The 27,569-nt window shown below is 41.6% G+C and overlaps 1 protein-coding gene across 3 annotated transcripts; it reads right to left on the reverse strand.

The window, feature by feature from the left end:
* Positions 1-97: 97 nt before the first annotated feature.
* Positions 98-25,930, reverse strand: LOC135450967 (very-long-chain enoyl-CoA reductase-like). Of its 3 annotated transcripts, none has more exons than XM_064719687.1 (13): positions 25,880-25,930; positions 13,233-13,283; positions 12,673-12,724; positions 12,300-12,344; positions 10,914-11,014; positions 8,723-8,838; positions 8,507-8,612; positions 4,312-4,384; positions 4,177-4,220; positions 2,742-2,799; positions 2,147-2,235; positions 1,105-1,150; positions 98-1,005 (listed from the first exon to the last, which is right to left on the reverse strand). In XM_064719687.1, the coding sequence occupies exons 1-13, from the start codon at positions 25,904-25,906 to the stop codon at positions 878-880; spliced, it is 936 nt and encodes a 311-aa protein (XP_064575757.1). In that variant the 5' UTR covers positions 25,907-25,930; the 3' UTR covers positions 98-877. The 3 variants fall into 3 exon arrangements, with proteins under 3 accessions (XP_064575757.1, XP_064575756.1, XP_064575758.1); XM_064719686.1 differs by having other exon boundaries at positions 10,914-11,017; XM_064719688.1 differs by lacking the exon at positions 25,880-25,930 and adding an exon at positions 20,298-20,419 and having other exon boundaries at positions 10,914-11,017.
* Between the last annotated feature and the right edge of the window lie 1,639 nt (positions 25,931-27,569).

Here is a 27,569-nt window from a genome sequence, read left to right on the forward strand (position 1 = left end):
TTTCTCCCTGGCTCCGAAAATAGGAGGAGCGTTCCAAGGACTAGCAGCCACTTCATGTACTTACAAAGTGTATTAAAAACTACTGAGAGAAGCCTGATGTAAAATGCTAGGTAAAAGGTCAATTAAGGAGATGTTATATCAAAACAGGCCAGATATCAAAGATATGGCATAGGTTAGATTGCTTCTGAATCTTATTTACTAGTATGCAACTACTAATGAAGAAGACCAAAAACAAACATAAAACCCCAGAATGGGATATTACATTCACAAATACGACAAAAATTTCTTACTTAAGATTCTTTTGGCAAATTAGGTGTTAGACCCAAATCAGGTTTTTGAGATATGGCCTATTTCTTTATTCCAGGAACTTATTCATATTCTTTGGTAATGTTATCTGTTACAAAGCACCTGCCTCCAGGCAGCACACACTCTTCAAGTCAAAGAAGGCAGATCATGCCACTGTCCTGAGGCCAGCTGGCCCTGCTGGCTGAACTGAGCTCTGGAGTAGTTATCTGCTGTGTCTTCCTTCCAGAGTGCTTCTGTCTTGCAGAATCCCACTGCTAAATTTGGAGCTGCTCTTCAGCACAGACTTCTCAGGATCTCTGATCCATCAATCTAAACAGACTAGTACAGGTTACAGTGAGCTGCAGGGACTTTTTCTTTGCAACTGTGCAATGAAACCTTATCTTTTAAGGTGCTTCTGAGTTGAGAATTCTTGAAGGTAAGGAAGTGTAGCTTTCAAGTGCATACAATTTCCCTTAGCAGTGGAGATTCAACATGCACCAAAATCCTTTTAATTAATTCATTTATTTGGCAGGATATTTATGAGGTTTTCTTCTTGAAGTTCTGTGCAATATTCAAATTGAGCCTTCTTTTCTTACAACAAAAAGGGAATAATTGGCATTCTATGACTTGGATAATCCTTGAATTCTCTTAAGTAGGTGCAGTGTTTATCCTTTGCCCAGACTGTCATCTGAATGAAGCAAAGCAAGGTGAACAGTCCCACTGGAAGGAAGGGAAAAAAATATTTATTTCATTATCAGATTAAAAACATGCTCTTGCTGCTGACATCACTTCAGGTTGAAGTACCAAAACATTACTCACCTGGAACACACTGAGTCATGATAGTGAAACTGATCCAGGTCCCCACCTGTTTTGGCCAAGGAAATTGAAAATATTTCTGGTGACAGCATTTGCATTTATGTCTCTATTGATCAAAATAACCTTGTCCTAGTATAAGTAAATAAAAAAATCAAGGTCAGCCAGCTCAATTTCTGTTGTTAATGACCTTTAGTTAAAAAGGTGAACAGTGCCTTATTATCACAAAAAAAAACCTTCACATTTGCTTCCACAGCTATTACAATGACAAACTTTAAAGCATTAAAACAGTGTCCTTCCTGTTTCTCTGCCTAATTTGTATTCATCAGACCTGCATCACTGTTAGCAATGACAACTTTCTATAGTCCAAGGCCCAATGCTGTTCTCAATAACATCTGTTGATTTCCACTGAACTTCAAACCTGACACTGTCCTTCTGTGCAAGAATGAATGTTACACTGAGTTGCACTGACTTTATCTGCTTTTGAACTCAGTCAGGAGTTAGCTTCTTATTAAGGAATATGAAATGATAAACTGATTCAAGTTTCTAAAGCAGTCACCACCAACACAAGTGATTGCATAACTTAAAATGGGGAAGATGACTTTGGCTCGTTTTCTCTATCACAGTATCTTATATTTGTCTGACCACTACCTTCCTGCCTGCAGTGATATTTCTAGGCTCTTACATTATAAATCCACCAGACACCTCCATCTCTCATTGCAACACATGTTCAGTGACAATCTCCCTGTTCCTGGCTGCAGAATTTGTCCTGCTTTACAGTGCATGTCTTGTCTAGCAGCCACATGGAAGCACTGACCCAGGGTCAGGGCTGTCTGTGTAAGGTTAGTCACATCAGTACTGACCCAAGGGAGGGGAGGAAGAGCAGACAAATTCTGGTCCACAACCTGATTTCATGGGGTTTAGGGAAGGAGGGGAAATGTACTGAGCTGAACGGTTTCAGAGGTTTCTTCCATGTAAAACATTCTAAAAGAAACAAAAATGTTTTCAGCGAATCTAAAATCTGAACATCTTGTTTGAAAATACATACCTCGTATGTATAGTTTGGGCAAGATACAAAGAAAAACAGCCATGTGAAAGGATTCTTTGTTGGATATGGGATCTTACAGGTTTTGGATCCTATAGATTAGAAAACAAATCACAAAATATTCATATTCCTAAATATATTGTTTTCTGTAAAGACAACCCAGCTCTGCCTACTTCTGTGTCTCATGACTGTCAGAGGGACAAACAGGATGTGGGAAGAGAGGATGTCCTCTGGACTCACAAGAGGAGTGGGATACCTATGAGGGAACTTTCCCTTGCCCGCCAAAACAGAGTTTGTAGCAGCATTGTTTCCTTTTGCACTGGCAGTATAACCAATGTAGCTGCTCCCAACACAACCCAGCCCAAACAGTAAAGATTGCAGTAAGTTAAGAAATGCTGTTCAACAGTCTGATGTCAGAGTCCTTGCACTGTCTGATTTCCCTTAGAATCCAATCTTTACAGTGCTGAGCAACCTGTGCTCCCACAGCAGTCAGCTGACAGTATCAGCACCCCCCAGCATCAGGTCTTTCCTGAAGCAGAGCAACTGAAGGAAGCACTGAATGGCTGCACAAAACTGAAAATGATGACGCAGTTTTTACCATTTCTCCGGAGGTCACTGAGTGCAACATGAATGGAAAAATTTCCAGCTTCACACAGCTGCAAGAAAAAGTATGACAGAGTTAAAAATGTTCTTCCCTTCTATTTGTTTTTCTTCCTTTTATTCCTGTTATTTCCTGGGGTTCTTTAAAATATTTAAGAAAAGGAAAATAATCTATTATTAACACAATAAATATCCTTAACTAAGACTACTGACAGAAGGATGAAACATCTCCATTCAAATATGAGTCCATATTATATTCTGTTATATCTTTATGATATTTTAAAGAAACTGTGGACTCCATGTCCAAAGTATCAAGTTTATTACTTACATAATCCCCTTAAAATCTAAATAAAGCACAGGGGATAGAAGTGAACTTGGGGGATACTTGCTTTATTTTTTTGATTATTCTTATGCCTTTAAAAACATCAAAAAACTTATTTGCATAGTCTTGGTTTCTCAAAAATTCTTCAAATTCCAAGGAGGATACAGTTTGGTCTCTAAGTAAGTTTTCTTCTCTGGAGTATAATTGATATGAGTCATGAAATATAACTGACCCAGCTTCCTTCACTGGATTTAAAGCATGCTGCCCCAATCAATTATGAAGACAGTGTATTGAAATGACCCATTTATATGATTATGGACACTTTCCAGTGTCTGCAATGCATAACTATTAGAAAATGACTAGTGGTCAGAGCTCCTGAGTTTATTCCCAGCTCTGTGCTTTCTGTTATGGAGTTTCTCAATAAAATGTGAATAGATTATGACCTCACAGAATTTTCATCTTGGGAAGCTGCTTTGGGATCCTGCAGTCACTGATGATTAATTTGTCAAAGCAAGTGAGTAGCTGATGTTCTGAACAAGTTACACATACATAGGAAAAGCCTTTGTATGGAGGTACATCTTATTGGCTACACTGACTTTGCTTCTGCATGTATGAAGTGTTCCCAGGAATTGTGAGAATGAACAGTGACTGAAGAATTTTGAATCATAAAGAAAGCTATAAACAGGTTTTGAAGCTCAGCAAAATGAAATTTTATCACTGGAAATTATCAGCAACATACTCTCTTAGTTGTCTGGCCAGTTCTCTGAGATTTATGATCTGTTGTGATTTTTAACACTCAATAGACAGTTCACAAAACAAACTCACTGGCTTTTAAACACAAGGTCACAAACTTTTAAAGATTATGAGAGATCATCCCAACAGATCAATATCCTATTCTTGGAATGGACATTGAATCAAAATATTCCTTTGTACAAAATCATATTAAAAACCAACAGATTTGTCTGTTTTGCATGCAAGTGGTTAGCTTTAGCAGTATGTCCCAAATGTCCTAGTCCTAAGTATCTGTTTATCCTATTCAGTCCTCCACTTATATGACAAAAGAATCAAGGCAAGATATTTTAGCATTTTATAGAAAAAGCAAGAAACCTACCAGAAACATGATCACAGCAAAATTTATCTGTTTTTTCCCATAAGCTATTAAAAAAAGAGTTTGCATGTCATTAGTACTAGTACAGGAAGTACATACATAAATACTTAAATCATTGAGGGCTGTTTTGCTACTTACAAGGAGGAGTGTAAAGAGGATGATTGATGTAATATGCAAGCCAAGCTGCAAATCCCCAGTAATATAAACAGTTCTGAAAAATAAGCAATTTTTCTTTGTTTTAGTACAGTCTTTTAGGCCACTATTTGCTGCAAGGACTATTGATAACAATGGATCAGGACAATCCTTCAACTTGCTGATAATACAACAAGAAATGGCAGTACTAAGTGTGGTAGGTGGGAGCAGGTAACAGGAAATAAGAAAAGAAATGGTACCAATAGAGTTTAGATTTCCTCTAAAATATCTTGGAGCTCTTAAATTTATAAACAGTTTTAGAAAGTATGACCATATGACTGAAAACAAAATTATCTTGTCTGGCAAGCCATTGGGCAAAGTTGAAGAGCATACAGACTGCATGTTAAAGAGAAACTTGTTTTGCTGACCCCTGAGACTGTAAGACCAGATTTGGGCACTATCCTCTCTGCTGTACTCACTATTTTGCACTGCCCAATCTCCTGTACTCTTTTCCTTCACCCCATCAGTTTCTTTCTTTCCTATGCTTTAACTTTTCCTGCCTGATGCTTTCCTCTACACTTTCACTGTGATTTGTCTAGTTAGTCCCTTTTGCTGCTGTCCTTGTGTTTCTGCCGTGCAGTTTCCACTCTCTAAACTGATAATGAGCTGTCACTCATGGCTGTACTGCCACATTCCTCACCAATCTCAGTGCTTGTTCATAGGCTTCATCCATGAAAAAAACTACATACAATGACAACCTCTACCTCTTATTTGGCCTCCTTGGCCCTGCCTCCTGTGGGGTTTTTTCTTACAGTCATTGCTGCTTTGGTGTCTTGGTGACATGCTATTTTCTCCCTCCTTATATATTTGTAGGTGGGAGGAAGGTCTTTTCTTGGGCCCTTCCTCTTCTTTGCTCTGTGCTCTGACCTCCAGGTGCCATTCTCTTGCAGACAGACTTTAACCCTCAACAATTCAAACATTTGCCTCTCATCAGTTTAGTCTTCTTTTACCCAACCTAGTGCCTCAGTTTTTGATGTATTGGGGTATGTTTGTTTATCACCTGGACTTCAGCAAGACCACAACTGAGCTCTTTATCTTTCTTTTCATTGCCTTATCTTTCCTTGCATCCTATTTTCAATTTTAAGCAAAACTCTGATCCTCTTAGTCTTCCTGGTCTTCTTTCTTTTTCTTGGCCTTCCAAACAGGTTCCTATACCTTAGACATTCCTATGTGTTTCTGCTTTCTCCTTCACCACTTCCTTTCCTGCTCATGCAGGGAAAAATCCCATCCAAGGCTCTCCTGCCTGGTTTAACTTATTTTGTTTTGCTTTGAATTTTGCAGTCTTTCCCCCTGTATATACCAGAACTGCATTTCTAGCAATAATACCCTGGAAAAGTGATTACCTCAGCATCTCCAACCTGCACTAGCTGACTGCAGTGTCTGATGGTGCATTTTTCTGAAAATGCTGGTGCCCCCTCATCTGCTGCAAGCTGCTGTATCAAACATTCAGTTGCATTTCCATTTTTTTCTCAGGGTTAATTGAACCACTGCAATGCCCAGAGACCTCAGACAAAATGGATACCCTTTTGGGTGTGATGTAATACAAGCACCTAGTATGTCCTTGTAATGAGATTGTGTAAGAGATAACTGATGTAAAAGAGCAAATTATTAACAAGTAATTACAAATCAGATGGGATGAATGAGCAGAAAAAATAGCTTCCCTGTGATGACTTCCTTTTCCCCCAGGAAATGCAGCAGAACCAAGAGAATGATTCCAGTGAGGAACAGTATAGGTAATGTCTTATCCATAAACTACTGTTTCCTCCCTAAAATTAGCTTCTTCAACAGACACAAATTATTGACTGCTGTACAAACTTAGATGGAAACAGTTTCTTGTAATCTTGGAATGACATCTTCAAGAAAACCTTCTCCTAGCTTCAAGGCTTGGCACAGGATGGAACACATGGCAATGGATTTCAGTGAAGTAGAATTAAAAAATGAATTATCATGGCTCAGTCCCCAACAATACATGTTCTAATTGAACTGAACAAGTGCTAATCACCCAAAGAACATGATTTGCTGCAAGACTATTCCTCGGTTATAAGAAAAGAAACTTCAGGATGAGTGGGGTCTACCACTGCTAAGGACCTTTACAGTAATACTGGTAAATGTCCAGATGCCATTGAATCCATATTTCTCATCCAAACGCCTCCAGTGAGGTTCAAATAGGAACATGCAGACTTCATAAACCCACTTGGAGAAAAGAAAGAGTTTCTGTGAATCCTGAATAATAAAGCTTTACAACAGTCTCTTATAATGCTGCAGGTCAAGTTCAGATATTGCAGGGATCCCAGAAATAAATTATTCCTAAGTTTCCAAACTTACAGTTAGCACTTTCATCTTCTCCACTGCAACTGACAATCCATAGTTCTTAATATCCTGCCTATGTTTACTCATGACCAGCATGTACCCTTCTGTTTGTCTTCTTATATTGTCTAAATAAATACTATTTCAATACTTTAAATAATATTTATTTAGATCTAATGTTCTCTTTCCTCCAGATGTTTTTCTACAAAGTGATGATATCCCTTCCTTTTACTCACAAAAATGTTCATGGGTAAAGAAAGACCATATAAGACCAATCATGAGGCTAATCTTTGAGGAATTCTTCTGGTACTTTTTGATCCTTTTTTGGCACAGCCATAATTATCTTTCTTTCAATTAGTTCTTTATCACCACACAATTTTTGTATTAATGCCTATTTTATTCACCCTAAGGAGTTGTTTACTAGGTCCAGATAAATCAGGTATTCTACCTTTCCAATGCCTAGAAAAATTATGTCTTATCAAAAATTACACTATGTTAGTATGCTCTGCTTTTGGTGAGGCTGCTGCACTGTAGGGAGTAATTTATTCCTAGTTCCATTTGGGAAAAAGGGATGAAAATCCCATCTCTCATCAATTCCCATCTCAGATTTCTGCTTATTGAGGCTGAAGTATCTCCTGTACCCCATAACATTCCACTGCACTTAGGAAAGAAGCTATCTATATCTGCTGTGTATGTGATCAAACCCTGAAAGTAAGAAGCGTTGTCTACCACTTCTGTGTGATGGCAAAATGGGAAAAAAAGATGTGATGTTTTTCACACTGGCAGAATTTTGGAGTAACACCACCAAGGCCAATGAAATTATAAAAGCAAATGAAACCCAAGCACTGCTAAACAGCTACTGTTGTGTCAAGAACAAGAGATCTGCAAGATCTGTTGTGTCAAGAATGAGATCTGTGAACCTTTTAACAACTCTTGCTGCAGGAAGCCCAATAAATTTCGAGGGAGGACTCTTTTGGAGGGTCACTGCCCCACTACAGACCCTCCTTTCCTGAAAGCTATCAGCCAAAGGACCAGAGCCACTGGACAGCTGTAAGGAGTTGGCCACAAGGTAGAGCTTCAGCTGCTGCAAGTATCACTGCCATAGTGCAAATTGCAAGGAACTGCCTAAATCCCAAATGCTTTTCCAGTTGATAATCTCTTGTCTTCCTTAGAGTAAGTTGCACTTTTGATTACTGGTGTGTTCTCTTTTACAAACATTTATAAAACAATTATGCATAACCATGCAGTCACTGTACTACTTCTCAGACACCCAGGGAACAGACTCTGCACCCCAAGAGCTGCCCTGTGCCACAGCAGCACTGGTGACATCAGGGAATGCTCCTGTGGAGAAGAAAATGCAGAACAACTGAGCTGCTTTGCTCTGGATCCAAGGTAAATTAACAGTTCCTTAACAACAAAGAGAATTTTAGGGGCAAAGCAGATATAAAATGACTGTTACAAAAATAGATTTTTTTTTTTTAAAGCAAGCAGCTCTCTCACCATTGTGCCTGCCTGTACTACCTTTAAACTTAACTTGTTACTAAAACATTCACACCCAAGGATCTCGCTGAGTGAAAAGGAAGGGTATACTGAAGGTTTAAAATTCTAAAAAGTAATGAGACTTCTATAATATTAATAACAGTATGGCAGCATATGGGTTATACAATAGTGACATTAGGAAATCTTCTGAAAGAAGCTGGGGCAGATTTATGGGTGAGATATGCTGTGCATTGCTACAAAAGCCACACAAAATGTCTCTGGTGCAGAGGCAGAGCATAGGCTGGCTAGGCTGGATTTATAAGGGCAGCTGTGGATAGACTCTGGCACAATTTACCTTCACAATATTCCTCAGTGGCATAGTCCCACGGGAGAATCGATGAACAAATACTGTTTCAATCAACCTTTTGATGTAGTGGAAAGAATGGCAGATACATGCCAAGCTAGAAACAGCAAGACAAAAGCATTTAAGAGTGCTTAAAAAAGCCATGTGTGGCAAGACATTTGGAAAAAGACTACAAGAAATACTGCTCAAGCCTGCAAACAGACTTACTTAACTACTGGGTGTGGACTTGATGTAAACCTCTCATCCAGTCCATAGACAAAATTCATGCGGAAATAAAACACAAAATAGATGAACAATGGACCTGTGTATTCTATCAAAAATACCTGCAAAAAGAGAGAAAATCATTAGACAGCTGAATTAGATGATGGGTTTGCTTTGGTCTCTTTGTGACAACTAATGCAGTGGGATAAACACCTCCACACATCCAGGATGGCATTAAGAGAGGCAGGGAGGTAGTAGAAGGTTTGGCTATGAAACTGGTAGCCATGCACTTAAATATTTTGCAATTATTTGCCTCAGTTGCATTCAAACAGCCATTGCCAGTGCAGCAGACACAGTATGGGTATGAAAAGATAACAATGGCAGCCCAGAGATCATGACAAATATGCATGCATGTTACATTTATGCAGCTCTCACCCTTCTCTTGCACTCAAAAGCTGTTGCTTTATTTTGGTTTAAAATGAAATTTGGTGAAGAATTTGTCTTGAGAAATAGGAGTTCTGCTTCTACTGAATGAATTTTGTTTAAACTCGAAACATAGCTTGTAAGTATTCACAGTGACCCCATCTGTGTGAACAGTTAGCACAGCAGTTGTCCTGGGAAACAATGATTTCATTCTATGTTCAAACAAGCTTTAATTGGAATACTAGAAAGAAAATAAAAAGAAAGGGGAAAAAAAGAGAGGAAACCAGAGAAGCTATTTCTCTAACTTGAATTCATTCAGATAGGTGTGTATTTCTTAGGAATATCACTTTAAAATGAAGTTAACTTTGGACCAAATATTAACAGCTGAATTTTCCACCCATCTCTAAGTGAGGAAAGTAGGTCCATACCTCACCTACAGAGAAAGAAGGGAAATTGATTGTACTTCTGTCACAAGCAAACAAACAAAAACCCAACAACTAAAGAAAGCAAACAAAAAAGAAAACCAAACAATCCCAGTTCTCTAATGTGTTTAGAGTTGTTTTGATACTCAGAAAAGCTGAGTTACGGACTTCTGTTATGATCAGCATTTTCTCTGGTGAAGATCAGGTTTGCTTGTAGATGAGAGGCTCATCTTTTTGATTTGATAATACTAAACTATTTGTTAGTTTATATTTGAATGAAGTAGCTCGAAGGGCAGGGAGAGCAAAAGATTACGAAATGGTAGAAGCCTGGGGTTACTCTGCCCTGTGATATTTTGGTGGATATTAATGCATGTGTGTCTTGAAGTCTACACTGCCATTAGAAGCCTTTGTCTGTCTTCCTGGGTTTTGAATTGAGTAATAGCTGCTTGATTTATCGGCATTGCATCCAAAGTAAAGATGTGAAGACTCAGTCTTGCAAAACATATTTGACTTTTTAAATTTTACCTCCTATTAACATTGTCTTTGCTATTTGTAATCAACACAGGGTTTTATTAATATCTCATAGCTAATAAATGGTAAATATGTCTTTAAATTATGAGGTACTTTTCCCTTGACATCGTGCTGTTTATTGGAACTAGTGTAATACTGTGCAGCAAGGACCTTCTAGAGAGCTAGAAGGGTCATTGGTCACCTCACTGCATAAACAGCAGTGCTGTGTTGCCTGCCAAGTGAGTTGTGATAAAATTTGCATTTGAGCTAAGACAGTAAATATGCAAGGTCTTTGTGGATTGCTGCTAATATTGCAGAAATTATCAGCCGTCATTGGCCTGTCACTGGCATCCTGGGACACAGTCGCATGCAGACAGCAACTAATCTTAATTTTATGCATTTTCTTGCTGAAGTCACTTCAGGTACTGACATATGAAGTTGCTCCCATGCCTCTTTGTAGGACAAACTCAATGGAGTATAATCCTAATTTTGTAACTAAGGAGTTACACAGGTCCGGTGGAGCAGATTGCCAAAGGCATTTGCATACCTAGTTCATAATGATTTTGCAGTAGACATCCATTTGACAATCTGAATTTTAGTTCTGCAGAGCCAGCCTACCCTGCAGCAGGTTTTCCACTGCTGCTCTCCCAGAGAACTGAATAGGCATTCAATCTGTTACTGCTTTCCCTGATTAAATGAACTGAAGCAATGAGGATTCATTGCCTGCATCCACTATCAGAACAGACATCATGCAGAAATATTGGAGAGAAACAAAAAGTGATGTAAGGATTAACTGTGGAAAACTAGCCATTGAAATGGCTCAGACTTGAAGCAGAGCTCACCGTAGTCCATCCTATCTGTGGCCCTAAATCTTTAAAGTATAAGGTAGCAGTTGTGCCAACAGGGAGGTGCTGCAGGATTTCTTCATCCCTCAGAGCCTTTCCTTCTGAGAAGGAAAGAAGTAATTACATCTTAGTGACATTCAAGTCCACTTTGGAAGCATACTAGCTTTATATGGTGCTTTATCTATGAGACACCTTGATGTGATGTGGGTTTATTGGAGTCTCATTAAACAGACCAAGAATATTTACACTTAATTTTTATTTATCCCTGTAATCACATATAAGCCTGGGTCCTCTATTCACACCAAAACAGTTAAAAGAATTCCCAATCCTATGTGCCTGTCTAGTCTAGTAGACTTTCTTCATCACTGCCAACAGCAGAATTTGTTGATGGGGCAATGCCCTTTATGACAGTTTCCTGACCTCCTAGTCAGCTGCACCTCTCTCCTGCTTTTCTCATTGCTCATCATCAGACAAACAGAAGGTAGGATAAGCTGTGTTTGGAAAACTCTCCTATAGAAATTTTCAACTGCCTTTCTTTTCCCAAACAACCAGCTATGAGGTGATTCCACTGCACTTGAGCTTTCAATGTCTAGATTTGGAAGAACCTCCAAAGGCCAGCATTTTCTCATGGCAAGTTTCACTATGTAAATTCATAGAAGAATCTGACAAGGGAGACTTTCAAAGAAGGAAACAAGATACATCTGTTTTCCTTGGATAGATTTTACACAATGAGCAAATCTTCACCAGCATACTTTTAAGGGATTGTTTAAACTTATCCTTAATGAAAGCAAAGGAAGAAAGTGTTATATTTTAGCTAAGATGAATTAACACAGTTTGGCAATTAGACTTTTGTGGACTCAGGCCATGTAAGAGGCTTCTAGTAGCAATACCTACAAGTGTATTAATGAAGTCAGCCAGCTGTCATCAGCTTTGTCAGCAATTGCTATGTCCACAGCAATGGGCTCTGCATTAGCTTCCCTCAAAAGAACTGTAATTCCTGCCTGAGAACAGAGGATTATGTGAATTGATAGCTCAAACTCACAGCCCTTTTTGGTACTCCAGCTGAGCATCATCATGGAGATCATCTGACTGCAGCTAAGGGCAGTGAATATCTAGATCCTGTGCTGCCTCTCTGGAGAGCAACAGTGCTCAGTAGTTAGAAAGTGCATTGGAACAATGTGCAAACTCCTGAGGTAATTACCAAGCACCAGGGTGTAACTATGTTTCCTTCAGAAGAATTATATTTGTTCTGGATTCTCTTCAGCTTTCACAGTGCTAATTAACATGGCTGGAAACAGATTCTTAAGAGCCAACACCCTTAAGCACACCTTTCCTACCAGGGCCCTGCTCAATTTAGTTACTGCAGACCTCACAAGTACTTACTTGGATCAAGTTTTATTGACTGCCTTGCTGGGTACCACCGAGGATCTGTAAGACCATACAGAGTTGTGTGATACACAATGTTCAGTTTAGATCACCCACTACTATAATGAATGCAATACAAGATGAGCTTTGTTTAAAGGTTTTTTTTAAATATTTATTCAACACTAACATAGGTGATAATTATACAGCAGAAAAAAAAATACAAAGCTGTATCAGGATAGGATAAAATAATTTTACTGAAATCTCGCTGTGATCACATTCATGTGCAGGTTATCAGCATTATGTGTGCATACATTATGTTTCAATTATTTAATTTTTTTCCTATTTATGTACTGGATATTCTGATGTGAGCTGCTGCAGAAGTTATACTCACATAATTTATGGAACATCAATCTGATCTCTCTAATTGTAGCATTTGGTTCCACCTAGGCAACAAAAATATTGCAAATATAAGATGCATGTTTTGAATGACAACTACTAGGTGCAAGACTATTAGGCCAAATAGAAATGTGACTTAGACAATGTAACTATTTTGTACAGGTGTCTAGCCTTGGCATGAAGGATTCAAAGAACTGACAGGAAAAAGGCAGGACAATTTTTGATGCCTGTTTCAGAGGCAGCTTCTCTAGCAGTGATCAAGAGTTACTATTACAGCAGTGACAATTTGATGGTTTCTGAGTACCAAACAACAGGCACCCTCTTAGTAAAGCAACTTAGTAAAGGACAACTGAAGTTGTCCTTTTTGCCCAAAAGCTCCCTCTGGAAAAGGGTTGGAATACACTGTAGTCAGTATGAAGCTTGCATAATCATTGCAAGTGGCCAAGGAAAGGCTACCAGAAGATTAAATACTCTTCATAAACACCATATTTACTTCAGAAAAGTTAATAATTTCTTAAAAAGTCACCTAGTCTTTTAAGCAGATTTTTGTTTTACCTTATCTAGGAAGCATAGCTGTTTCTTAGTCTCCCAATCAAGGATTTCCACCTGAGAGGACACAAAATGATAATTAACCATTATTGGCTAAATAATGATTCCCAAATTCACAATTTTCTGTGACTCTCAGAGTGGGACACTGTTTTTCTCTGATCTATGAATTGAGTTTAAAACCTTCTTGATGTTCTCAAGAGACAGTTTCAATCACCAGTTTCCAAAAGCACTCAACTTGGAAACAAAAAAGCCAAATGAATTGTCTTCTTGGATATATTCAGTAGCAGAAGTAGCTAGGTGTTTGATCAAAAAAGGTGATCTTGGATATTTTCTTATGCTAGAACAAGTGGAAGAAGTAAGGGGTAGAGAAGTTTCGCAGGAATCACTAAGGAACAGTACTTTTATGATTCATAAAATTAGAAAGAGCTTGAGAAAAAAATTAAATGTATATATATGCATATAAGCAAATATTCTGAGTACATAAAGCTTGAAGATTATTGTGTATTATTTCAAAAATATTTTAATTGTCAGGAGAGTGGAAAATATTGGTGGACATAATGAACAAATGCAGCTAAATACCTGGGCTTCACAAACACTTAAACATTTCTTATAGGAATAGTCAGTGTCACTCTTGCCTCTTCAATCATTTGTTTTATAATTACATAATAGCATTTCATATTCCAAGCAGAGGTTTAGCTACAGCTCTGAAAAGAAAAGAGCAGTTTATTTCCATGATCGAATGGCAGTTTGGCAAAATGTTATGATTTGATCAACAGCCAAGCAGAAAAGTCCCCAGACATTTCAAAGCCCAGTTGCAGCCGCTCCCTAAACCTCACTGCAGTTGTTGGGGTTTTTATATAAACATCTAGAATTAATTATGTTTGGTATTAACTGGCCAAGAGAATAGATTAATATTAGACTTTAAATATGATTCCTCACTAAAAATAGGAGTCACAGTCCAGTATCTTTCTCAGAGGGTTGCTTTGAAGAGATCACTTGGTTGGAGTATCTTATTTCCTTGTTTCACTTGTCCCAAAGGGTTCTCTTCTGCCACAGCAATGGAGCACTTGAGCTCCAGTCCCACCTATCAAATCTGATCTCCACAAGGAACACTAATGCCATGGTGGTTTCTGCCTGTGCACTGTAAGCTCTGACCGGGACATTGAGGAAGATAAGTGCTGTTCCTCCTTTGTGATACCGAACAAGTATCTGATGGATTGTTGGGCTATGTTTTCCCTTGATTTTTTTATATTTAAAATAACACACATTTACAGTTTTAATATCTGTTTGTGTGAAATCTCCATGGGAAAGCAAATGAAATGGATTCCTTTCCCAGAAGACTATTATTGAAATACATTATTCTGACACTTGCAGTCCACAGAACAAGTACAGGGCAGGGCAGAGAGGGGGCTGTATACCACTTTTTTTCCCTTCTGATGCCAAGTTGCTACAAGGACTACTGAAACCTCTGGTGTATCTCAAAGCTCTTCTGTCAATGAATACCCTGCAGACTGCAGCAGTCCCTACACTTTTAGTAGTGTCCTTCCCATTCCATATCCAACCCAAATATATATATATATATATATATATTTTATCAGAATCCCCCAGGCACAGTTTTAATTTATGGCCTCCGGTGGTTGTATTTGAGAGATATTCTCCAGGTCAATTACAGTGGTTTAAATATCTTTCAACCACTTATGGTATTTTAGCCTGGTTATTCTTGCTAGGCACAAGACCAGACTGAAAGTTACAGAGATTTTCTTTAGCTCCGTGGTTTTCATGGGAGTGGCTGTACAGAAATCTCTGTAGAATCAGTGTGTAAAACAAACAAATAAAGCTTGATTCCACTGTTATTTGGTTCTGTTCCAGCACAATTCTTTCAAATGCCAAACTGTCATACCTGCCTATACTGATCCATGCAAATAGCTAAAGGAAGCCTACAGAGATGATGGATCCAGACTTGTCGGATCTCAAGATCTCAGTCCTGAGATGCTGAGCCTCCGAGACCCTGGGGGGGGCTCGGGACTCCTGGAATGTTGCCAGAAGTGTCTGGTAGCTGGACTTTAACCCTGCACAGGAGACGACAAGGATGAGGGCTTCACCGGTGAATGGTGAAGGGATTAGCTAATTAGAGAGTGAGAAATAGGGTTTAGGATTTATGTACAGGGGGGTTTGGAGGAGTAAGATGGAGGAATTGGGGTGTGTCCTGTCCTTCTCCTTCTTCCTCCTCTCCTCCATCTTCTTTGGCCACGGTGGCACCTTTCTATTGGTTATTACTAAGAGTACACCGAGTTATAAGAATAGATGGTATTGGGGAAAAATGATAAATATTGTACACGTAGCAAAGGGTATAAAGATACGTGGCTGCCCGGAGGGCAGACGGAGTGTGCCCATGGCTGACTGCTGAGCAGATCTCTGCTGGCTGAAAGAACATCTTTTAGATAAACAATTAATAAACATAAAACCAGAAAGAAGAACTGAAGCCTCTTCTCGTCCTTCAATACGCGGGCTGCCCCAAGGCCACCTCCGGGCCACCTCCGGGCCTTCCAGGCCCCTCAAACAGCCGAGATAAACCGGACATTTGGCTTCCACTGGGCTCCACCACCAAAACCTTTTGGGGTGAGATAAACCAGACATTGGCTTCCACTGGGTGAGCTCTGACCACCACAACCTTTGGGAGGGGGCACCACCACCACCTTCAAAGCCTGAAGAAAAAAGAGAGAAGAAGAGAAAAAAAAAAGCCAGCAGAGACTGCAAAAAACCAGCAGTCACTGAGAAATCCACCTCTCAGTTTCTGCCGAAGAATATTCGTAGCAGAACAGCCCGGACTGGAACCAGAAGGCGCCCTGGGTCCACCTCTCGTGATCTGCTGGACAGATCGAGACGTCCAGACTGCTCTGTGGGCGACAGATTCGGTAAGAAAGCCTGAAAATAAGAACATGGGAGGCACACCTTCCCAGGAACAACGGGAAATTTTGTCCACTTTATAAGGTGTGACACAAACATACAAAAAATTATTAGCTCTGGCCTTAAAAGGCCAGGAAAGAAGACCCCGAGACGCACCAGACGTCCGGGGGGGGGCCCTCAAAAGAGGGGGGAGCAATGCAAGACTCCGGAAAAAATTAGCTCTGGCCTTAAAAGGCCAGGAAGAAATAACCCCGAGACGCAGCAGACGTCCGGGGGGGGACTCTCTGAAAGAGAGAGGGGAGCAAGGCTCCAGGAAAAGATTAGCTCTGGCCTTAAGAAGCCAGGGAGAAATGCTCTTGGAGAAAAAAGAGCAAGAAATATTATTAAAACACCCGGTCCCAAAACCCAGAAACCCTGGAAACTCCCAAAAAGCATCCAGAAAGCCCAGAGAGCATGGAGGACTCAGGACCGAGGGGGAGAGCAGGGGGGGAAGAAAAAGGGATCGGGGGAGGCGCTTTCTCGCGCGGCGGAGCAGGCGGGGAGCGCGCTGAAGAAAAAACAAAAGACGCGTGTTCAGATACGGCTTTGCTAAGCTCAGGGCCGGGGGGTGCAGCGGCCCCGGGGGCCGGCAAGGCAGCAGAAACGCGCACGGCGGGCAAAACTCGCAAAAAACCCGGGGGGGAGAAGCCACAAACCAAAGCCGGGGCATCTGACCCATGCAGCGAAATTAGGGGAATTGCGCAATCCCAGAAAGCTGCGGTGAGACGCAGGGGGCGCGCGGTTGTGACGCAAAAAACCCGGGACTCAGATCGGAGCGGGTGCCGGCGGGGGGGCCGCACACACCTACGAAAGGCCACACACACACAGCGTCGGAGGAGGAGGAGAGAGTCAGAGGCAGACCGAGGGGAAAATTCAGAGGCGGAACAAAAAGGGAGAGGAAAAAATTACCTCGGGAGAGACAGAGAGCAGCTCGGAAAGCACGCATGCGCCGAGCGCGGGCGGGGGCGGGCCAGACCCCCGGTGACGTCTCGGGCGAGGAGGGGCCCTCTCCAGACTTGGTGCCTTTGGTAAAAAACCCTCGGAGTCCTAAGCCTCTCCCCTCCTGGGGAGGCTTGTGTGTTTTCTAACCCTATTGTCAGTTGAATCAAAAACTAGGTAACCCCTGAGTGAGCTTGCAAACAGCAACAATCGGCGGAACAAAGAGGCACTTGTGTTCATGCAGTCGTCCCAGCCACGGAGCCCGGTGACAGCGCCACTCGTGGGGGAATGACCGAAGTGCACAACATGCCGGATGCAACTATGCAACGATTTTCCTCAACAAGATATAAGAAGAAACGAATACTCAGACAAAAGTCGGGACTCAGACTGCAAAGGACAACTCAGAAGAGAAACAAGAGGAACGAAAGACTCTGGGGGGGTTTTTTCTCTTTGGGGTCTTGAATATTTCTGTATAAGAACGAAAGACTAGGAGGTTTTCTCCTTGGGATCTTGAATTGCAATAAGCAATGGGGTAAATTTATCTATTACAGGGGAAACTGACAAAGGATCATATATTGATCAGCTGGTAGATTTCTTTGACATTTCTCCCATTTGGAGAGGAATTTTAAGGGCAGATTTCTTTGACATTTCTCCCATTTGGAGAAGAATTTTAAGGCAGATTTCTTTGACATTTCTCCCATTTGGAGAAGAATTTTAAGGGTAGGATTTTATGTTTTAATAGTTTAGGATTTTATGTTGCAATAATTTTCCTAGTCCTCATCCATGTCGTCCCAGATGCCATGAATCGGATTGTAAAAGAGGTTTTCTTGGGCAAACAGAAGGGGGAGATGTCGGATCTCAAGATCTCAGTCCTGAGATGCTGAGCCTCCGAGACCCTGGGGGGGGCTCGGGACTCCTGGAATGTTGCCAGAAGTGTCTGGTAGCTGGACTTTAACCCTGCACAGGAGACGACAAGGATGAGGGCTTCACCGGGTGAATGGTGAAGGGATTAGCTAATTAGAGAGTGAGAAATAGGGTTTAGGATTTATGTACAGGGGGTTTGGAGGAGTAAGATGGAGGAATTGGGGTGTGTCCTGTCCTTCTCCTTCTTCCTCCTCTCCTCCATCTTCTTTGGCCACGGTGGCACCTTTCTATTGGTTATTACTAAGAGTACACCGAGTTATAAGAATAGATGGTATTGGGGAAAAATGATAAATATTGTACACGTAGCAAAGGGTATAAAGATAGGTGGCTGCCCAGAGGGCAGACAGAGTGTGCCCATGGCTGACTGCTGAGCAGATCTCTGCTGGCTGAAAGAACATCTTTTAGATAAACAATTAATAAACATAAAACCAGAAAGAAGAACTGAAGCCTCTTCTCGTCTTTCAACACGCGGGCTGCCCCAAGGCCACCTCCGGGCCACCTCGGGCCTTCCAGGCCCCTCAAACAGCCGAGATAAACCGGACACAGACTCTTCTTGGAAGTGCACAGAGATAATGGCGAGAGGGAATGTGTCAGGAATCTCCATTCCTGGAGACAGTTAAAGCTGGACTGGACAAGACCCAATGCCATTTGATCTGGCTGTATCTGCTTTGAGCACAAGTTTTCATGATTTCCACAAGGCTCCTGCAACCTAAACTGCTCAATGTTTCTTTATTTTTTTTCCCACTTCAAACATTCAATTTACTTTCAATTATTTTCAAGATCTAAGCAAATATCAAACATTCTTTTCCTTTTCAGAAAGATGGATGCCAGAACACAGCTTTAGATTCCACTTCAGTCCACAGCAAATTGTGCAGCAACAGAGTGAAAGCAAGGTGACTGTTTCCTCTATCACACTCTTAGATTTATCAGAACATCCCCCAGTGTAGGTGTTCCCTGCAGAAGGAACAGAAAAGCCTGATCCAAAGCAAGAAACGTAGTTCCTGAACATCCTGGCCAATCCCATGAAGCACCCTAGCACTGAACACAATGTTTCCAGCCTTGAGGCGCAGCACCAAGGCAGTTAATGCATTGGTTGGCAACAGTTTTCAGACACCCGGCAATCTGTTCTTGGAACACTTACTGATGGGTAGCATCTCTTTTAAACATAAATTGTTTGGCTTAGAGAATTTCAATTTCATTGTGTTTTCAAAGCATTTAGCACAATAGGACATCAACTGTTGGCCTGCATTAGTGCAGTAAGACTTACAGTCCATTTATTTGGTGAATTTTTAAAGACATTTTAAACTACAGCTTCTCTGAGACTACTTAGAGTAGAACTTAATCAATAGGCAGATTTGTGTAAGACCTTAAAAACTCTTTTGTAAGTGACTACAAATATATATCTTTGATTAGAAGACAAATTTCTTCAATTGCATAAGGATTAAAGATCAATAGTGTCATTAGTAAAAGAAAAAATCCTGATTATTAATGTTTAGAACAGGTTGAGGGTAAAGAATAATGAATACACAATATAAGTAGAGAAAAGTATATTCAGCTGTTAAATTTTTATTCAGAAAATAAAAAGGTAAAATAAAAGTATTCATAAGGGAAAAACAGCTGAGCAAAGTGTTTAAAAAGAGTTTTTAAAATGTAATGTCTCTGTAATAGGATTACAAAAATATAGTTCACTTGAATTCCTGCAGTTTAAAGCCATAGCTAAAGTGCTAAAGGATCAACAGATCTTCAAAAATAATGTGATAACTATTACGGCAATACTGACACATTTATCCTGTCTGTGCATCTTAGAAGTTTAATTTGAAACCATTTGTAATCAGCAGATTGAGTAAACTTGAGTGAGACTTTATAAGCACTGACATAAGCATATATTGTATTGATTTCTTTTGAAATTACACAGTTAAAAAAAAGTTTATTTCACAGTATAGGACCCAACCAGTCTGAGAAAGAGCAATGAGCAGAATGAATTCTCCCTAAACTGTCAGAATGCTTACATAAATCAGTTTATTTGAATTTAAAAAACCAATCTAGTGGTTGCCACAGTCCAAACTGTGGCAAACTGAATATTTCTAAACATTTTTCCTATAGAATTATTAATTTTCTCTACCTCCTTTGACTTTTCTGGTAGATTGTGCTGTTCCTGAAGGGAGTAAGCATGCCTTAGTGTGATGTCACATTAGGGCATATCAAGAAGTTTTCTTCAAGTCAAGAGTTAAGCCAAAGGGAGATTGCTGTAAGTGTACTTACACTGAAAATTCTGTTTGTCATGCTGCGTTACAACTGACTCTCAGTCTGAAGCTTCTCTTGCACCGAAAGGTACAAACTGCAGCAGAGGATGGGTCTCAGGATCCATCTAGAATTGCTTTCTGAAACAGCCAGCACCAGGTGACTCAGAAGAAGCAATAAAACAGGGCAAGAATGTAGTGACTGAGGGAAAGGGAAGACAGTGATTTTGATTCTCCTGCACCAGAAGTTCTGCCCATGTATTTAATAATTTTTCATGGATTTCTTTCTTCAACTAGTTTATGCGTTTGCCTTTTAAACCTGTGTAAACAGTCCTGAGGCAGGGAGTCTCACAGCTTAGCCACATGCTATGGGAGAAATTCCCAAACCAGAACCAAGCAAATGTTCACAAAGCAAAATTTCATCATCTTACCTGTGGAATGCCAAGCCTTATTCTCTAAGCAGTCCAACTAAACAAATCCTTACCTCTGAAGCAATGGCTCATATTTCACAAGATTAGAATCTTATTGCATTATTTCACTGTGTATAAAGACATACAGTGATGCTCATACTCAAAGGGTTTTCTAAAATGAATTTTCACTTTTGTAGAATTTAGATGTCTAACAGGTTCACAAGAGATACTCTAGGTATTTACTCCTCAGCTTCCTAAGTTCTCCTCTTCTGCAAGCCAGAGTTTGACCTGTGCTGACACTCATACTGCATTTTTATTTCTTCCACCTGTTTCTGATTTGCTAGTTAGACATGCTCTCATCTAAATCCCCAAGGATATTGATCCAGTAAGCATCTTTATCCCAAGGTCAGCACAATGCACAGCATTTAGATTCTTTCTGAATGAAACTAAACTGTCAGCAAAGGAGATGATCTAGTTCTTCATGCTTTACATGTAATAGTTAGACACACTGTCAGGAAGTGGGAAAATTGCTTTGGAATGTCTTTTGCCATTCCCCATTTCTCCCACAGGCAGACCACAGGCAGGAGAGGAATTCAGTGAAAAGGGCTGTCTCCTACCAAAGAGAAAGCCTGAATTTCTATCTCTCTGGGCTCCTTTTATCACTGCTCCCTTCCATTGTAATTCTGTTCAGTATTTCTCTACAGCAGATGCCTTCTGGGATACCACACAGTAAAGAGATAAGAGTTGAATTAAACTTGGATACTCTGACCAAATTGTCCTATTTAACCTTGGAGCTGGGTGCCTACCCAAACACATTGCAAAACCCAAGTTGCTTTGTGGACCTGGGCCTAGGGATGCTAACAGCCAGAGCTACAAATGCTCATCCTTCAGAAAGACATGGATTCATAATTGGCAGAGATAAAATGAGTCAGCATAAGAACAGTCAGGAAGGAAAAGGAAGGTCTATTCACTTGGGGTGGGAGGCTGATTTATTTTTCAAGAAAGGAAAAGTCATTAAGGCATTTACAGTGACTTCTGGCTCTTGAAAATCTATGAGAACTTTTCAGCTTTTACTACTATGAGATCTTGCAGGATACACAAGATGAAAAGGAACCTCCACCAGTTAATACTGACTCAGTGCATATTTACTTAGGCTGGCTAACACAGAGCTGCATGTTGCCAATTTCCCAGGCATACTGAAAAGTCACATCATTCACTGAGTATCACTGTCACTATGAAGCACATTGGAGTGCCTCCATCTGAGAACCTGAGCCAGCTTTGACTCAACGCTAAGTAGACATCCAGGTTTTCCAACACCACTGCACAGCCTTTTCCTTGTGCAAGAGAATATTCACTGCCTTGGGGCTTTAGTTTATGGTTGTTTTCTACAATGGCAATATTCAGGTAGAAGAGTTACACAAATTCTTTGTGAAATCACAATCATTTCTTTGTATAAGCACTGTGTTTGCATTATCAAACTTCAGTATTTCTAGTTTCATTACTACTCATTGTGCATAATTTGCTGTAGGGATGTCAAAATGTACATACAGTGTATACTTTTGACATGGAATTGAAGAAATTGAAGAGGGTTTTTTCTTTGTTTTTTACCTAGCAGCATCAAGGATGGGTCTGCTGCCTTTTGATAGAGCAGGAAGATTGGAAACCCTGGGAATTTTAGAGAGCTTATACAGACAGGTGAACTTACAAAACTGGTGGTTTGGTTTTTTTCTAAATACACTTCAAAGAAGCCCATTTTTTTCCTAATATAAGACTTATAATTTCAAATGTAGCCTTCAAATTCTGAGTAGCTCCAGGTACCTCCTACCAATTAATGTTTTACTATCATCTTCTCCTATACAAAATTAAGTTTCTCTTCCAAGCTTCACAGAGGAAAAAAGACAAATTGCTGTCTTCCAAGTAAAGCAGTACAACTGAATGTTGAAGTGTTGGTAAGTGTGGGGAAAAGTGGTGTTAAAAGAGTACGGGGTAATGTTTGCCCTGTCATCTCATCGCTTTCTATGATAATAATCTTTAGTGTTACTTGTGAAAACAGAGCACGTCTTCAAACAGCAGGGAAATTTTCAATTATCCCTTTAAATGACTGTTCAAATATCTGATCTGTGGCCTTGTCTTTCTGGCAATTCTTGGAAGATACAGCATCTTGAAATGTTCTGCAGTTCTGCTTTTAGCACTTGCTCTCAGTGCTCTTACTTGCTGAGGCTTTAGACAGCATAGCTCTGAGAGGGAGCAGCCTTTGTAACAGGAGCTGACATCCCAGCCATGCCAGCCCGACAGCAGTCGCCACCCCCTTACATTCAGAGGGTTTTCATCACAGACAGAAGAGGGAGGGAACTTTAAATGCCAGCAAGGGGGGCCAGTATATTATTGCTTTTAGACTGTACTGCACATGTCAGCTCAATCTATCATCAGGGAGTGAAGATTCCAAAACATTTTTGGGTATTGCTGCTCACAAAAGGCACTTACCATCCAAACTAATTAAGGAAGCAAAAGTACAACTGTGGCTCTTGTGATACTAATTCTCTACAGTATGAATATATTTGTTCAAGGATCTTTCCTCTTGGAAGTCAGAACACCATACTATTTTCTTTACATGAAATGCTTTTGAAGACCTAAACCTGTCAAGTAAAATGAAATAGTACAATTCATTAGTCTAACTTCAGAGCTCTACTGGAGATATTTATATCTGAGCACATCACATAGGCATCCCTCGTAGGGAAAGAGGAAAAGAGGGACTGTTAGGATAAACAGTATCATAAGCTCTGAAACAAACCTCAAATAGGTCAGAAGAGTTGTTCTCTATGCAACTTAGAGAATTTAAGACTCCTAAAGAATATTAATCTAGATACAAGTCTCTGTCATACATCTCTCAGTCTGGAGTTGAATCTCCTCAAATTATCCGGTGCAGTATTTTCAAGTATATGCATATTTATTTATAGTTGTCCTTGAGAAGCTTCTTCTGAACTATTAGTGATTAAAAAATGAGGTGAAAGTAGAAACAAACCAACATCTGAAGTAAAGATGACAGTTTGGTGATTGTGAAGTGATTTGTGATTCTTATCAGGAAGCACCATAGAAGAACAGTAAAGAGTAAATTATTTATAAATGCTTAGAGGAAAGTACAAATTTATACAGTTCCTCAAAGAGTGAACCCTAAAGTTTATAACAACAGTAGAAATTCTGCCTGGCCTCCCCAGGAACTACTGAGAGAAGTGGGATACTCACCTTCTCTCTTTACATAGCTCAGCTTTGAATGTGTGGTGGGGAAATGCAATTCAGGATTCAAAGTCAATGAATTTGTAACAGAAAACAAATCAGGGAGAACAGTGCAGAAAGCAATAGGGAACTGCATTGCTGGTGCTACTTAGGCAGCCTTTGTCCACATCCTGCCCCTGAGACAGCTCACGCACGGGATGAGCTGGGCAAATCTCTTTCCACCCATTATCTGCTATAAAAAGAAAAGGACTAAGACATACAAGGCTGACATGTAAATTCATGAATCATGCTGAGTTTGCTTTAGTATTGCTTAAACACGAGATCTTGATTTAGGACTCCAAAGACCTGGATCTCCTGCTATTGTCCTGCCTAGCAAGACTGAGCAGGTCATTCAACTTTTGTGTGTTTCCCCATCTGCAAAATCAGGTAACAATAATGATATCCGTGCTTTTGAGGTCTTCTAGTAACTAGTGCTCTTCAGGAGTTCAAATAAGTCTAGGCAGAAGAGCAAACCTGAAGTGACTAAGGGCAATCAGAAGGGTATTACGCATGTGCTTGCTCCTGCATTTGGATCTCACAACAGTTTGAGTTCTACCTCACTGTTAGAAATCCATGAGGCAGTAAAAGCTTGGTTGTTTTTCCTAAAACAATCCTGGGAAGTCAGCACTGCTGAGGAAAAAGCAGGTGCCTAGCTCACACCCAAAATAGCTATAGGCAGTTTATTTTGCTGAATTGTGATGTCTGGATCATTTTTATATCTTTGAAAAGTAAAACCTGAACTTTTAGGTCATGGTGAGTTACTAAAGGGGTAGATGATTTTCAGATGACTTTGGATTCTATTAGTGTTATAACAACAACTGATTTGTAATTTGTACAGGAGGAGGAACATTCCTCCCTGTGCATTTTTTTTTTTTTAGGTAAGTCGTGATTGAGAAACCCAAGTATAAGCCTGCAGAAACACATTCAGGATTGCTGTAATTTAGCTTGTACATACCTGTTTTTGTAATACAAGCCGCTCTTTAGATTTTTTGTATTAGCCAGCCTAACTAATTCTAGCAAATAGTCGGTGTGGCTGTTTATGTAAGTGGATGAGATGTTACCCTTGAAGCTCCCCAGGTGCACGTTACTCTGCGCTTTCTGCGAGCACAAGGAGCTAGCTGACTGTACTAAACTCCGCCCGGCTTTTTTCATTCCCCACTCAAGACGAGCGCTCCGTGCTAGCAGAGGGCTCTTGCCCGTATCCGCCGGGCACGGGCGCTGTCCTCTCGGCCAGGGCACCAACTGGCCCGCCGGTTCCCTGCCGCCGAGCCGGCCCGGAGCGCTGCCGCCCACGGCCACGCCTGCACCGGGCCGGAAGGCTGCGCGGGACGGCTGCCGGCGAGGGGCACAGCGGCTGGCCACGGGGTTTTCCGAGAAGTTGGGGACAGAAGGTGCCGAGAACATTCCTCGCTCTCGCTCTCTCCGTAGGGCTGGGACGCGCTGCCAGAGCCAGCGCAGGCTGCCCGCGGTGCTGCCCTAGGCAGGACCCGCGAGAAGCCCAGAGCCATTGATCCGGCGCCTCCGCGAGAGCGCCGGGAAGCCCGGGGATTCCCTCCGCCCCGCTCTCCGGGAACACCGGGGACGCGGGGATCGGGAACGGCGAGGGGAACGTGCCCGGGGAAGGAGAGGACGGGGCGGGCGGCAGCCGCCTTTGCTCCCTCGCCCCAGTGAAACCCCCGGGAGCAGCGTGCCCCTCCGGGCCCCTCTGCCCGGCTCCGGCGGCGGTCACTTCCCTCGGCAGAGTCGGGAGCGGCTGGCTCCGGCTCCCCGGCGCTTCAATGCAGATGGAGGGGGAAGAGAAAGGAGCCCGCCGGGATCCCGGGCAGCCCCGTCCACCGGCGGCAGGATGCTGCGCTGCGGGACCTGGCCCGGGCTCGCCTCGCCTCGGCCGCCCCCCACCCCCGGCGCCGCCCGCACCCACCTCGAAGAAGCCGGCTCTGCCGCCCATTCTGCGGGCACCCGCCGCGCCGCCCCCGCCGCCGCCCGCGGCACCTTCCGCGGGGCCCCGCGCTGCGGCCAATCAGGCGGCGCCCGGACCCCCCGCCCCGCCCGGGCCGGGGCCGCTGCCCGGCCGTGCCGGTGGGCGGCTGCTGGCAGCGCTGCCTGCCGAGCCCGCGGCGCTGCCCCGGGCAGCCGCAGCAGTGCGGGACCGCCAAGTTCTGCAGCTCCCGGGGTTCAAAAACTGCGGGAGAAGAACAATATGCACCGGCCGCCGGGAGTGACATCTCATTCAGAAGGGTGATTTATTTGTCTTTGAGAATTACTGCGGGAAATATTTTTCTTTTTAAAGAGCTTAAGTATCTTAATGAGATAACTTGAAAAATGCAACTGATCATGAGCTAGAAGACATTCTCCTTTCTTTTTTTGATAGTTTACCTGATGTTTCAGGAGTGATTGGACTGAAACAGAACTGTGCTGAGATCCCTTCTCCTCCTGCGATGTGTTCCTGCCACTGCTGAGGATTACATACGTGGCATAAAGCAGTACAGAGCTGATACTGTTTTTCCTGCACCCAGTCTTCATTACGTGATATCTTTTCTTTAAGAGCTATGGTAATTAAATATCAACAAAATCTACCAGGCTACAAAGGAATATTGCTTTTTCACTGCCATAAAGTTCTATTAGACAGAAAGATTTATGCTATATACTGTTTGGAAACTGTCTGCTATCTCCGAGTTTAACCTTGCACGGATCTATAACCATCAAAGCTACTGAAATATCAAATAATAAATTTCACCAAAAGAAAAGGCCTCTGCTGGAAAGCCCTAACAGGACATTATTCATTATTAGTGTAAATATGGGCAAATAATACAGAAACATACACTGCTCCACAAGCTAACCCTGAGACTGGAGAATTAACGTTTGGGCCAGGTTAGACATTCTGGATTTTTATGCTGAAAAAACCAGAAACAAAATTATTGCTTCTCCAAATAGGCTGGCATTTCTTTCAGTACATTTAATTTCCACATGTTCTCTAACCATACAGAATCATGAAAACATTTCCCAACATGAAAAATTAATCAGATCATACATATAAAGACCATTTAAACTAACCTTCTGTACCAGAAAGCGATCAGGCAGTGCTTCAGACTGACAGAAGTTATGCAAATTGGTTCCCTCTACTAGCACAATACAGCTTGAGGAAGAAAAATCTATTAGAAACACAGTTCAAATTCCCAAGCTGACTGCAAAATTAGAATTTGTGGCTCACTGTTCCGTTTAACATGAGTTACAGAAGAAAAAAGCCACCCCCCTCAACTCTCCAGTACAGAAGGATTTTGGTCAGAGTATGGTGTTCCAGAAGTCTCCTCATCTCAAAAAAGAAAATACTCCCGAACCATAACCCTTCAGGATTTACCCGGTGTGTCTTCACTGGAACCAGCTGGTGTAAAACTGGATTGCTGCCCTGACACTGTTTCACTCAAGTGCAAACACAGCCAGAAGGGGCAAGCATTTGGATGCTTCTTCTGGGCCTTTTAGCTCGGTGTCTGTCAGTGACTACCTGTTCCTGGAACGCGTCATGAGCACAATTCAGACGGTTCCTCTCATTTACTGAGCCTGCACAGCAGCCACAGCCCGGCGCGGCCGCGGCTCGGGGGGTGTTAGAGAAC

The sequence above is a fragment of the Zonotrichia leucophrys genome, chromosome 8 (genome assembly GCF_028769735.1).
Source record: "Zonotrichia leucophrys gambelii isolate GWCS_2022_RI chromosome 8, RI_Zleu_2.0, whole genome shotgun sequence".
NCBI lineage: Eukaryota > Metazoa > Chordata > Aves > Passeriformes > Passerellidae > Zonotrichia > Zonotrichia leucophrys.

Excerpts from the sequence above, each read along its gene's own strand:
- LOC135450967 (XM_064719686.1), bottom strand. The coding sequence starts at position 25,906 with ATGGGCGGCAGAGCCGGCTTCTTCGAG. Across the intron at positions 13,284-25,879 it reads GCAGAGCCGGCTTCTTCGAG|GTGGAAATCCTTGATTGGGA; the intron begins GTGGGTGCGGGC and ends GTGTCCTCTCAG. Across the intron at positions 2,800-4,176 it reads TTGCTGTGATCATGTTTCTG|CTGTGTGAAGCTGGAAATTT; the intron begins GTAGGTTTCTTG and ends TTTTTCTTGCAG.